The sequence below is a fragment of the Protopterus annectens genome, chromosome 16.part0 (genome assembly GCF_019279795.1).
Source record: "Protopterus annectens isolate FY-2018-M chromosome 16.part0, PAN1.0, whole genome shotgun sequence".
Taxonomy (NCBI): Eukaryota; Metazoa; Chordata; order Ceratodontiformes; family Protopteridae; genus Protopterus; species Protopterus annectens.
Window position 1 is genome coordinate 268,937,497 of NC_056750.1, and position 14,439 is coordinate 268,951,935.

A 14,439-nucleotide genomic window follows, 5' to 3' on the forward strand; every position below is an offset into this window, starting at 1 on the left:
TGTGTACATCAACTACTCAAAAACAAGCATGCTGATTGTATGGCAACTATCAATATGCAGACTGTAAACCTAACACATCCCAAAAGAAAAGTGGGGCTGCTCTTCAGTGGCCCAGAACCACTGTACATTACTAGTTTTGCACAACATTCTTATTTTTGCTCTCACGCAGAGCTTACTTTCTAGCAAATTTGAGCAGAACAAACAAATGTCATACTTCCTGTTCATAAAAACGCAACTACTGGTAGTAACTTAAATATTAAAAAAAAAAAAAAAACATTTGCTTCTGTCCCTTTCTCTCCGCTTAAAACAGATAAAATATTGAAAATGCATGCCAGTTGTACAGACTTACTGTGCTTTTCATTAAAAAATAAATAAATAGATCCCCCATCAGCAAACTGCTATGCAGAGCATTAAAAACAAACTCAAAACTCTCAAGCTGTCAATAATAACCCTACAAAATCTTAAACGTCTCTTCATAACTAACAATCTGCTCCAAGAATTATCCACATTCAGTTGATTACTGCTAAGTTACATCTGACTATGTACAGTTTCAGTTTTACTCAAAAGTTAATTTAAAAACTGTAGACCACCACCTAGCTGCCTTTCAAACTGTACATTCAATTGCTATCTTTTGGCATGTATGTCCCTATTTTCTACAATTAGTGTTACGGAAACTACAGAAAAAACTGATTTGCAATCACATGGCTGGTCCCATACTCAAGTGCTTCAATAGAGGTTAGAGAAAAAAAGGAACCTACCAATAACTTTCATAGCACCTGGTGTGAATAAATGCAAAAGGATGCCAAGCTGCCAGTCGTGAAGAACAAATACTGGGGGTGGGGGTCGGGGGTCACACCACACCTGGACTGCAGGCTGTCAATATTATAAATGCTACATTTACTTGCACAATAGAGATTAAGTGTACGTACAATAAAAAACACTATGGATAAAGTTATTCAACATTTAATGCAAAACATGGCATGTGTTTTATGCAGTTTTAACAGCTCTTGAACTCTTCTTCTTGACAATTACTGGCTTCTGGCTTTTCAAAATAGCACTGACACGACGAAGAGCAGCCTGAAACAAAATAAAAAGCATCAGATGAATCAGCCACTTCAAGACAAACAAGGAAGCACCAATGATAACTTGTTGCACAAAGCAAATCTAGATTCACTAGATAAAGCGCCCAGCCGGCAAACCAGTTTTACTTCTACATCTCTCTCACATCTGATATAGAGAATGAACTCCCAAAAACAGTTCCATCTTCCCACAGCATCCATACAAAATGGAAACCTTGCTGCTTTAGTCCCATAACACAAATTCATGACTGCAATCTTCAAAAGATTGCCAAATGTCCCACCATTACATTCCCATGTACCTATTCAGCAGGGCTTTAAACTCCTCTACTGTACAAAAACGTTACAAATACACAAACCTGTTATAATACAACACCTTCAGTTCTCAGCTGAGACCACCCCTCAAAGTACTATTTTCTTTTTTTTGCAGGTTCTATTTCCAAATTCTCACAAGCTTGGGCTGTAAGAGCACAGGACATCCATTGTTTAGATTCTTTAAAAGCCATGTCATTGGTTAGTCTTCTACATTTCTATGCAATTTATTCATTGACTAAGGAAATGCAATATTCTACTACCCAGCTCCAAGACTGATCTGACTTCACTACCTGCAAGTGGACACGGTACTGTAGAAGATTCTACCAGATACTACACGTTGTTAGTGGTGTGCAAAGGTAAAGCCATTATTCACAATAAAGCACAGCTCCTTGTAGTTGTAACGCAACTCCTACTACTGAACTGCCCCTTCTAACATTCCTCCACCCTTGTCCTTTTACTCCTCACAGCAACACTTTCTTAGAACACCATTTTAAATGTTAAAATTTGTATTATGATTTCTGAGCATATGCAAGTTGCTTTATTTTATTTATTTTTTATATACAAGTTTGCAAATTTGCATCTGTCTCACACGGACATCACAGATGTAAACTGAAGACTAGCAGTCCTAAGACTGAACTTGGTGACTCCAAATGAAACTTGGAACATCTTTTCAAAAACTCAACTGCCACTCTCTATAACCTCAGCAGCTTTAAATTATACAAAAAAAAAAAAAAATAACTCAGACAAATTCCAGGCTAAAATCCAAAAATCACATACTGTAAGAACAGTTATGTGGACAGCTTCTACTTCATTAACACTAAGAATATGACCGACAGGATCAAGCACCATGCAATTTTCACATGCAATCCTGGCCCCGCCTCAATCCCAACTAGCTAAAGACACCAAAATGCCAGGTCTGACATCCCACAAATACCCTTCTCAGAAGCCCACATCCCCAAATATTCCATCAAGCCCACAGAGGATGGTGGATTGTTTGAAGAGTGAACTGTACACACAGATCTAGCATGACGAAGCATTTGTACTTGACTGAGTTTTACTTCCTTCATTAGGACACAGCCCCAAGTGAGTAACGAAGAAGAAGAAGAAAAAAAAAAAGCCTCAAATAATGGCGACAGAGGAAGACCTAGACCTGGAGACCACATCCAGCTTGCAGTACCTGCCAAATGTTTTAAATACCCTCACATCCCATCCGGTCCTGTACTGCGTAGGCTGCTGGCTTAGCTGAAGTTGTATCCCAGCGGAATCGCCTTCACCCCAGGTGCCTCCCAGTCTCTGCTTGGAATCCCTCACTTCCCGCCCTTGAACGGACAGAGCATAAGAACTCCTGCTGTGCTTCTATAACTTCCTTGCCTCCCCAGGAATTATTTTCAAATGTATGTACCCTGTTACAACCAACTGTAAATTACTATTGTCCATTAGTACAGCAACCCAGTGAGCAAAGGCTAGCAGTCTACCCTAGTTTTAATCCACCCTCCCTACTTTTCTGGAGTCTTCCCCATTTCGCCTGCGTCCGAGGCTTACCTTTGCAATCACCGAGCCTGGCCACTAGGTGGCAGCATCTCCTACTTCCTTCTACACCCCTATGTATGACACTACCTTAACCCAACTCGGTCCTGTTCTAAGAACCAGATTTAGTCACTTTTTTTTTTTATACCTTCTCTGCCCTGTATAGCTCCGTTCTGTTGTGAAACATTCTGCTTCCTTAACTCTGAAACTAAGCGCCTCTACTGTAGTCTCCTTACCTCAGACCTCTTCTCTCCTTCACTGATGCACTTCTCGCTGGCTCTACCTGCTCCGTTCACCCTGCGGGCTCACTCTGCTCCCCTACCCTGCCCCCAATTTCCACCCACCCCCAGCACCTCTACATTTATTCCTCTTACTCCTCCCACTAATCCAAACTACCCAATAGACTCCTCTAATTTACTCTCCACACATTATCTAATTACCCAATTAAAACCTTTCCCTAACTCTTCTCTTCCTCCTATATTGACTTTCACACGCTTCTACTCCCACCTTTTTTAAAATCCCCCACCCTGTATATTTTAATTTCATTATACTGCTTTTCTGTCTCCATCCCCATATATCTCTCACCTGTCTCATCCCCACAAACTCCAAGATGCTTCCCTTAATTCTACACACCCTCCATGCCCCCTGCTGCCTTCTCATACTCCTAATTCCCGTTACACAACCTCATACTCCCATGTTCCACCTTACCGACCTTCCTCTCAAACGGACACATTCAGTCTCCCATATTCTCTCTCATTACTACCACATCTCCTTCTTATTCAATCCCAGCCCTTGCTTCGAATTCTATCCTAAAAATCACCTCTAATGCCAAAATACTTACCACTAAACTCATGTTATTTCCTCCTAAACTTATACAAAATAAACCCAAATGGGTAAACACTCCATTATTCTATAACCTTTTATTTGCGGGGTATATCCATCCCAACCCTGGGCCCAGCCCCCTTACTAATAACCCCCCCTTCATCCTTCCCCCTCCCCCCTCAAAACCTTAAAATTCTTTACTCTCAATGCTCAAAGTCTTAACAATAAAATTCACCACTTTCAAGCATGGCCAACTCATAACCCTATATCTCAGACTCAGAAATCTTGCCTAAAGGATTACAATCCCTTAGAACTGACCGGCTAAATAAAAAAGTTGGCGGTACTGCCCTTATCTACTCTAACCTTACCTTAATCCCCCTCCAAATTCCTATCCCACAATTCAACAAACCGAACAGTTGGTCTACTAAAAATATAAAAGCACAAAATATATGCATCATAGCCCTTTATAGTTCCCCTGGGAACAACATCCCTACCCTCGAAGACATCCTCTTATGGGCCTAATCTAACATTAATTACGAAACTTATATTCTAGGGGACGTAAATCAACAAAATTGAATAATCCCTCTCCCATCCTATCCACCAACGTCTATAACTTTACTCAAGTAATCTTGTCCACTACTCGACCCAACAAAAATCCCCCAGGATCTATTCTAGACTGGATCCTAGTCTCCCATCCAAACAAAATAACTTACTCTGGTACCATTCCCGACACCATTAGTGACCACCTCCCTGCCCTCATACAGCACTCAACTTCCTCTACCCCCCCCCCCATCAGCATCACTACATTCCCACCAGAAACCTTAGCAAGTTCAACCCCTCAACCTTCTCAAATATCTTCAAACAAAAACTGGCAAATCCTACACACCCTCTTGATAAAGCAATAGAACACTTCAACCCAGTCAACACTAAACTCCCTAGCACCACTAAGAAACAGAATAAAAGCTAAAAAATCGCCCCATGGCTTTCCAAAGAAACCATGCAAATCATGTATCAAAGGGACAAAGCCTGGAAGCTTTACCTTAAACTGCCCAAAACCTTGATAGAACACAATCTCTAACATCGCAAAGCAACTCAGAGGACCAAAACATCCTACTACTTTAAAACTACAGCCCAACAATAAGTATAACCCCAAACAATTCTGGAAATCTATAAGCTCCCTTCTCATCCCCGGCTCCAAAAACAACAACTGCCCTGACCCAAGCATATCTGCCCTTGAACTAAGCTCCAAATTAAATTTTTTATTGAAGTTATCTCCAACCTGACGAAGACCTTCCCTAACAATCTACCTAACCTCCATTCCTATTCCCCTAACCATCCTGTGTTTGAGCTCAAGCCAGTCTCCACTAATCTCAAAGACTCTTATCCAAACTTAAACCTTGCTCCAATGCTCCTGATATTCCCTCCTTCCTAAAATGCACAGTTGACAATATTGCATTCCCAATTAGCATCCTAAATCAACAGATCTATAAAGGAGTCGTATGTACCCAAACTATGCCGTTCTGCTTACATTCCCTCTCCACAAAGGTGGCAAGAATACTGACATTTCAAACGTCCTGCCCATTGCGCTGCTCTTCCCAATCTCCAAAATTTTAGAAAAATGTATCCCATCCCCAACTCATGCCTTACCTAACCCAAAACCAATTCCTAACATCTATCCAGCAAAGCTTCCTCCCTGGTCATAACTGCTCTACTCTCCTCCTTAGAAACGGTTAACCAAGCCAGAGATTCAGGTCATTTAGTTTCCACAGTTCTACTTGACCTTTCCAAGACTTTTGACAGTTTCCCACAACCACCTTTTATATCATCTCTCCAATCTCCATCTCACTCCAAACACTGTGGCATGGTTCTCTAGCTACCCGTCAAGAGATCTCAAGCAGTTAAAATGGAACACCACTTCGTCATTTCTTCTTACCTCAACCGGCGTCCCCCCAAGGGTCCATCCTTGGACCTATGCCATTTAACATCTTTATACATAACCTTCACTCTGCCATTCCTAATGCCAAAATCATTCAATATGCAGACAATTCTACAATAGTTTGCTCTGCCTCCATCCTCCCTGAACTTCTAAAACACAAGCTGCCTTTTCTACTACTGAAAACTGGATGCAACAAAATCACCTGTCTCAACGCAAATAAATCTAAACTTCTACTTTTCTCTCAAAGACTCTCTCTTTTGACAAATTCATTTAAAGTCCTCAGCCATTCCAATTCTCCCACTGAAGTAATTCCCTTTGCAAAACTTCTTGGCATTACTATAGACTAACTCAAGTTAGATACCCATATCCAACAAAATATAAAGAAAACCCACCAAAAGCTAGGAACACTCTCTCAAACACTACTATACATACTTTAGCTACTACCTACCTCCTCCCATCCCTATTATATGGAGCCCCTCTTAACTAACCTGAATGCCACCAACTGGAAAACTGCTATAACAAAAACTCTAACTTTGCCTCCAGATCCAAAAATTCCACCCATCACCGCCATACCCTTAGCTTTCTAAACTGGCTAGATCTCCCAAATTACCTAGACTACCTCCAACTCACTACAGCACACACTTATATTTCACCCAATCAGTATCCTAATAAACAGATCCTTAAAAAAGTCATACGTACCCAAACTCTGGAGCTCAGCCTACATTCTTCCCCTTCACAAAGGAGGCAAAAACACAAACATTTCCAATTTCCGCCCCATTGCCCTACTCTCCATTTCAAAAAATACTAGAAAAATGTGTCCACCATCAACTTATGCCTTTAACCCAAAATCAACTCCCAACACGGCTTCCGCCCCGCCACAGAACCATAACTGCCTTACTCTCCTTCCTTGAAACAATCAATCGAGATCGAGATTCTGGACTACTAGTTTCCACTGTACTGCTTGACCTCTTCAAGCATTTGATACAATTTCCCATAATCACCTCCTCTGTCATCTCGCCAACCTTAAATCGCTCCCCTAATACTCTTTCCTGGTTCTCCAGCTACCTATCTCTGACAGATCTCAAGCTGTCAGATGGAAGAACTCTACCTCCTCCTTGTCAACTCCCACTGGCGTTCCTCAAGGGTCCATCCTCGGACCCATGCTTTTCAACATCTTCATCAATAACCTTCACACTATTACCAGACTCAACTGTTATCCAATATGCAGACGACTCCACATTAGTTTGTGCTGCCCCTAACCTTCCTGAACTCCTGAGTAAAACGCAAATAGTATTTTCTACTACTGAACACTGGATGCACCAAAACCATCTCTCTCTCAACTCAAATAAATCTAAAATACTACTTTTCCCCCCTACCAGGTCTTTCTACTATGACAAAACTGCTTTCAAAGTCCTAAGCCAATCTAACACTGCTATAGAAGTAGGCTCTTCAGCAAAACTTCTTGGCATTACCATAGATGAACACCTTAAATCTGACACCCACATACAACAAAATATCAAGAAAACCCACCAAAAGTTGGGTATGCTCTACAGGAATAACCTCCTCTTTCTCTCCAACTCCTCTAGGCATACCTTAGCAACTTCCTACCTTCTACCTTCCCTACTTTATGGAGCTCCTCTTCTAACAAATTTGTCTTCCTCCAACATCTCTAAACTTGAAACTTGCTATAACAAGATCTCCACATTTGCAACTAAATCCAAAACCTCTACTCACCACTGCCTTACCCTACAATCACTCAAATGGCTAGAACTATCTAACCACCTAGACTATCTTCAACTTACCACCGCTCACAAATTAATATTCTACCCTGATAAATGCCCAGCCTTAAACTCCCTTCCCCCATACATCCCTAACAGACCTCTGAGATCAGAACACCAAAATTTAATCTCTATCCACGAACCCAAACTTTCTGCTGGCCAGCTTCTCTCTTTCTCTCTAGCCAAGAAATGGAACTCTCCCCCTCCTTCACTTAGGACCATTCCTTACTCTGAAACCTTCAAGACCCAACTCTTCTCATACCTGTCATCCAAACGGAAATGTTCCTGCTTATACCCTAGCTAAATCCTGTCAAAATTCCCCTATTACTATCCACTCTCCTTGCTCCCCTCTACCCTCAAACTATTATGTCCATTCTCGGAAAATAGTCTCTTTCTGATAACCTCTGAGTAAGCTACTTCGCTCATGAACAACTTCACTCATATAACTCCAAGTATGTAAATATTGTAAATAATACAGTCTCTCTATTGTCAGCACAACTTTATTTATTTACCTTTTTAACTATAACATATGCATGCCAACTTCCCACCTTCCAATGTAAAATAACTGAAAGCTTAAATCCTTCCACTTCAGTCGATCATACTGTGCAGAATGGAAATACCTGTAACCTGTCTTGCTATTATCGGTTTACCAAGTTTTTTTAAATGTAAAATTTATGCAATGCATTTTCCAACTATATGATTTTATACTTGTATTTTTACCTTTAACAGTTTGTAACCAGTATTGAATTGTATTGTATTTGCTTGTGGAGCTTTTCTCCCCGGGCCTCCACTGAAAATGGGCACGTTCTGGCCCAGTGGACTTCCCCGGTAATCAAACTGAAATAAATAAATAATAAATAAACAAGCAAATGTCTCCAGCTCTAATAAACATCCTGCCCCCCTACACCCCCAGTAGACCACTTAGATCTGAAAATCAAAACCTAATCTCTATCCACAAACCAAAACTGCCTACTGGTCAACTTCTCTCACTAGGCAAGAAATGGAATTCTCTCCCTTCCACACTCAGGACAATAACTCAGAAAACTAAAACCCAGCTTTTCACCTACTTGCACTCCAAATGGAAATGCTCCTGCTTCCACCCCAAGTCCTAACTACTATCCAAAGGAATTTTTACTCCTTGCCTGCTTATTCTTCTTAACACCCCAACAACTAGTTCCCTGAGCTGTCTCTAGCACTCCAACTCCTTCCGAAGATTCTATATCTACCTACCTTGTAAATATTGTAAATAGCTTATGTCAAATTAATGCTTTTAAATTGTTTCCTTACTCTAACATACTATATCTTCCTTGTAAATAACTACTTTTATCAAACTAGTGCCTGTAAACGGTTTCCTTACTTTTGATTGTTTTGTACACGTTTGCTACACTTCAGTTGTTACGATGATTTTTTCCCAAGTGAATCTCCACAGTACAGCCTGCCAGATGCAACATAATTGCCTTTTGTCTACCAAGCCTGATACAGAATGTTTATTCATGAAAACTGTACTTTAATTTCATAACTTACATACTTTTGTATCTTAAAATGTTTACGTAATTGGAGCTTTTCTCCCTGGGCCGCCACTGAAAATGGGCACTCATGGGCCCAGTGGACTTCCCCGGTCACCAAACTGAAATAAAATAAAATAATAAATTTGAAGATGCTCATCTGGCATACACAAGTCATTACACAGGTGTTTTTGAAGGCTTTTTGCCAAGTGGCCACTGCAACAGCAGAAACGATCTGTAAACTCTGATAAGGGTTTATAACACCCCATAAAACTTAATGTACTGCAAAGTCCAACAGGATGGCGGATGGGGTTTGGACACCAGCACCCGAAATCGCACACGAGTTGGAGCTCAGAAATACTTCCAAATGATACAACCAAAGAGCAGAGACTTTTCTGTTAAAGAGGTTTCAGGTCTGCGCAAGCAGCATGTTCAAACAGTGGAAATCCAAGCCTCAAGAATAAAACAGATTGCAGTGTGGAAATGTTAACTGCAGAAGCCAAGGGACTTTCAGGAAGTGCTTTAAAGCTTTAAAGAAAGCAAAGGCAAACTTGAAACCTTGGTGGAAATCAAAAAATAGCTGCTAGATTAGGCCTGATATAAAGAGTGGGAAAATGGTACTACAACATACCAGGAACAGCAGCAGCAAAAGGAAGCAGTAGTAGATCAAAGTGAAAAACATATCCACTTGCTACAATAAGTCTCATACCAGGTGTCTGGGCAGCAGTAAGAATCTGGATATGAAGAGCTCCTGGCATCACCAAAAAGATGATAAACCATGGAGTTAAACTGAAGGAATAAAGATGTGCGACACTGGACAGATAGACTCTTTGAAAGCTTCAGGCAGACGTGTCTGTTCAAAAGAGGAAGCCTAAACGAAACAGGAACCACACTTGCCAAGGATAAAAGAAAGCTACGAGGATTACTTGGCCTTGCAATTTCAAGGCTTCTTTAGAAAACTGTGAATAAAGTGAAATGTGTACAGGAGTCCTTGGGATGACTTCTTGGTGCCTATCTCTGTGGTACCCACCTGGGAAAGGAACAGGAAGGGAAGCCGCTGCATCTGGTCAGGGATACAACAGATTCCAGCAAAGATTTCCCCCTGCAATAGGGCAAAGTCTTTGCTAATGTGTGACTGAAGCCATTTATGAAGCATCAGAAAACAATGTCCAAGCTAGTCCACTAAAGGTGTTGGCTTATCCTGGGATGAAAAAGGATAAAAGGGGGCTTTTCAAAGCAAAAGCCCATTCCCACACTGACTTGCTCCCAAAGGAAATGATCGCATGCAAGGAGAATCTTTGGACAGCCCTCATTTCCAGAATGAGGATGTGTAGCCTGGCCTACTGGAGAAACAGTCTGCTACAACTAAAGACCTCAGCCTATGAACCAGTGTTATAAGTTATTACTACACTAATGGTGCAAGAAGTTTTACAACCGCAGCCAGTACCCAGGATATGACAATACTGTATCTTCATCTCCCAGATATGGGATACATTACTGGGTCGGTACTTTTCCATTACCTGGGAAACATGCGATGTGCTTACGTTTTAGCTATGAATCTTAGAAAGTGTTGCCGTGACTATGTAAATAACCCCCTTTTCAATTTCTAAAAATGAAAGGAATTTGAAAGAAGTGATCCTTTCCATTATCGGGGGAACACTTTCTCAGACTCTCACACCTCATACTGACACTTATCTCATCATACCGGTACCCTGTTGGGGTCAAGTGTTGACATAACTCTGGCAGCAGTATAGCACAATACTTTTCACCTGTGGTTACACAAGATTTAATGTACTATATAACCGTGGACAGTTTTCCATGTTCTGGATTCTACCTTGTACAGGTGCTCTTTAAAATGTGTTTGAATGATGATCAAGTGTATCTATTCGCTATTTTGCTCTGTCCAACGTAGCTCTCAGTTTCTTACTTCTAGAACTGAGACAAACTCTGATCCCCTTCAAAAAAGAAAAATAAATACTTGGAATAACGTTTTCAAACCAGACACGTTGTATATAAATCGGTAATGATTGCTTTTGAAACACTAACATAACAGGACTTTAACATGGAGATTCTTAAGTTAAAGTGACTAAAGCTGGGACTGGGCACTGTTTGTTGACTATAAAGAGCGGGCACTGTGACTATAAAATCGCTACCCCGTCTTGAAAAGAAATTAGGCGAAAGAGCTTAAACTTTTTGAGCTAGAAATGGGGTGCTTGAAAATTGGGGCTAGTTACAATAATCACATTTCAGGATTATAGCCGTTGCTACCCAAGAGTCATTGTATCCATGACAACTGTCCCAATGAATGGAATGGAAAGCACTCATTAAAAGTGTTGCCTCGATAATGGAAAAGTACCAGTGGGTCTTTGGGTGTTTGAGCCCAGAGTCATTTTACAGACTGTCTTTAAGGGACATGGGCAGTACCACAGGAGTCAATTTACAGTTCCCAATTAATTTATCCAAACTCCTTTTGAAGGAGAGTAAGGGCTGGGCTTTCGTTTACGAAGATGGAAAATTTATTCCACAGACAAGGTAGCCTTTGAGACTTGAATCTGCCTCACCAGTAATTTCTAAGTCACAAATAAGGTTCAGGTCAATGGAATGTGTAATCCTCTTGGTTTTCTTGCGAATATGGCACATTTTCAACAAGACTGGATCAGAGAATGCCTTTTAGGTCAGGCGGCAAGTGTCACCTCTCAAATAAGGGACTTGAGGGCACCATAACTTCTTTTGACCTTGAAGCCATGCCTTTTCTTAAGCTGAGCCACACCGGTTTCCTAACTACCACAGCTATCTGTGGTCAAAGTTTAGGTTACTATCCATGTTCCTAGGTGCCCTCACTACTGGCTCTTTTAGTGGCGTGTTATTATAAATTGCAGGGGATATCCTATTTACCAAAGGTTAGGACTACACATTTAGTCGCAGACCATGGTTTTGGTATTAACCGTTTGTCATTTTTACGCCTGTTTGTAGGACGTCATCATTTGAGGATTCAATGACTGCTTCCAGCTTACCCATAATTATGGTGTTAGGCTAAATGTTGAGATGCCAGTAAGTTTAGGTAGGTGGTGTGGTTTTCCAGGGTCATGTTAAGGTATCTGTAGCTAACAAGGATACAATAGGGGATTGCACCTACTGTTAGTTGGGCATACAGCAAGTGAGTCATGCAGTTGGAGTCAAAGTGCTAAGGCTAATCTGAGCTGTTACCTGCTGTGATTGACAGGTCACAGCATGAGACTTGACTCATGTACTGTTTCCTTGTTCTAGCCTTTTTCTGTACGGGTAGGGGAAGGACCAGGGGAGCTGTGACATCACAGCATGGGTGGGTTTTTAGGACAGTCATGGTGATGTCAGTGTGGGGAGGCAACTGGCCAGAAAACTACCTGTCTTCAGTGGGCTTGATGACATCAACGAATTGGAGACTGCAGCAAAGGCAAGAAGAGAGTTTGAAAGTGAAACCACCACAGTAAGGTACTGTTCTAGTGGAGAAAAATTAGAAGTTATGTACCTACCATAACGTTCCATGTTAGTTGTCTTCTCTCGCCTTCTTTCTTGCTGGATGGGTTCGGAGCCGATCCTCGGCTCCGACTCGGCACTTGCTTAGCTTGAGAACTCCTTTTACCAGCTCGAGGCAACCCTATATCCCATGATGCAAGGCGGGACTACCTCAGATCTCGTTTGGTAGCTAACCTACCCTGCTAAGGACTAACCTAATGTATTTAGGAAACCCAAGTTCATAATAAAGAGTCCTCTAATGAAGGCTCAGGAGGAAACAACCTGATAGGAACTCTTCAAGATCTGTCCAGGCCAGAGGGAAGGAGGGAGGGACGCAAGAAAGAAGGCGAGAGAAGACAACTAACATGGAACGTTATGGTAGGTACATAACTTCTAAATGTTAAGTTGTCAATCTCGCCTTCATTCTTGCTGGATGGGACCGCGTCCCTAGCACCTGTATCCCGGGTGGCTCAATGGAACAGACTCTTGAGAACTGTGGAACCAAAACTGGCCCTGTCTCTGGAGGCCAAGTCTAACTTGTAATGAGAGACAAAGGTATGAGGAGTGGCCCAAGTAGCTGCTGCACAAATGGTATCAATAGGTAGTCTATCCTGAAAGGCTGCAGAAGTGGATAGACTCATGGTTGAGTGTGCTTTCAGTTTAGAAGGTAGTTGCTTGCCTCTAAGAGAGTACACATAAGAAATGGCGGAAGACAACCATCTGGATAAGGTCACTTTAGACACTGGGAGACCTTTCCTGTTTTCTGCATAGGAGACAAATAATTGATCCGATTTCCTGAATTGTTTCGTTCTATGCAAATAGTACCTGAGCTGACGATGGACATCCAAAAAATGAAGCTTTTGTTCAGCTCTGTCAGAATAGTTTGGGAAAAAAACTGGTAGATCTATGGATTGATTAATATTGGTTTGAGACACAACTTTGGGAAGAAAGGACGGGTTCGTTCTTAAGGATACCCTGTCCTTGTGAAAAACCAAGTAAGGGGAACAGATGCAGAGAGCTTGAATCTCGGAAACCCTTCTTGCTGAAGTGACAGCCAGTAAAAATATAGTTTTCCAGGTCAATAATTTCAAAGAACATGAAGCAGACGGTTCGAAGGGAGGTAACATCAAGGATGCCAACATTAAATTTAGATCCCATTGTGGAGGAGGATGCTTTATCGGCGGCTTTAGGAGAAAAACTCCTCTCAGAAAGGCCTTGCATAGTCTATGAGACAATGTTATGATCATGCAAGCCAACATGATACTTGGAAATAGCAGCCAGTTGAACTTTTACTGTAGATGAAGAAGATCCTGACTGAAAAACTTCAGCCAGGAAATCTAAAACAGAATGCACAGGAGCAGTAAAGGGATCAATATTCCTGGAATTTGCCCAAATGGAAAAATGTCACCACTTGCTAGCATAAACAGTTCTGGTGGACGACTTTAAAGAAGCCACTAAGATGTCTCTGACCGAATCAGAGATCATAGGAAGCCTGGCTAGGGAAGGAAGTGGAGCAACCAAGCAGTGAGGTTGAGAGAATGAATGGCCCGGTGCTGTTGACCCGACTGGTGGATCAAGAGATCCGGAACTGGGTCCAGATTCCAGGGCTGCACCAGGAGGTGATGATGCAAAGACGGAAACCAAATTTGTCGAGGCCAGTAAGGGGCAATGAGAATCAATTTGGCCCTCAAAACGGTGGCTTTCTGAATGACTTGTGGAATCAAGGGAAAGGGAGGAAAAGCGTACAGAAGTCCCCGGGGCCAATCCTGGGTTAGAGAGTCTCTCAGGGGTTGGCCTGGTAGGGGAAAGAGGGTGAAAAAATCGGGGCACTTGTTGTTTTGGGGTGTAGCAAAAAGATCGCAACAAGGTGTGCCCCACTTCAGAAAAATCTGGTCCACTACAGATTGATTGAGAGACCACTCGTGAGGCATGAGAATGGATCTGCTCAGCCTGTCCGCCAAGAGGTTGGACCTGTCGGGGATGTG

At 41.8% G+C, this 14,439-nt stretch overlaps 1 protein-coding gene across 1 annotated transcript in view; it reads right to left on the reverse strand.

Moving 5' to 3' along the window:
* Positions 1-947: 947 nt before the first annotated feature.
* The window catches only part of RPL28 (ribosomal protein L28), a gene marked incomplete at its 5' end in the record, with an annotated part of 40,430 nt that continues 26,938 nt past the window's right edge, over positions 948-14,439 (reverse strand). Inside the window, 1 exon segment of the mRNA XM_044058712.1 lies at positions 948-1,077. Within this exon segment, the coding sequence (XP_043914647.1) occupies positions 988-1,077 (90 nt within the window).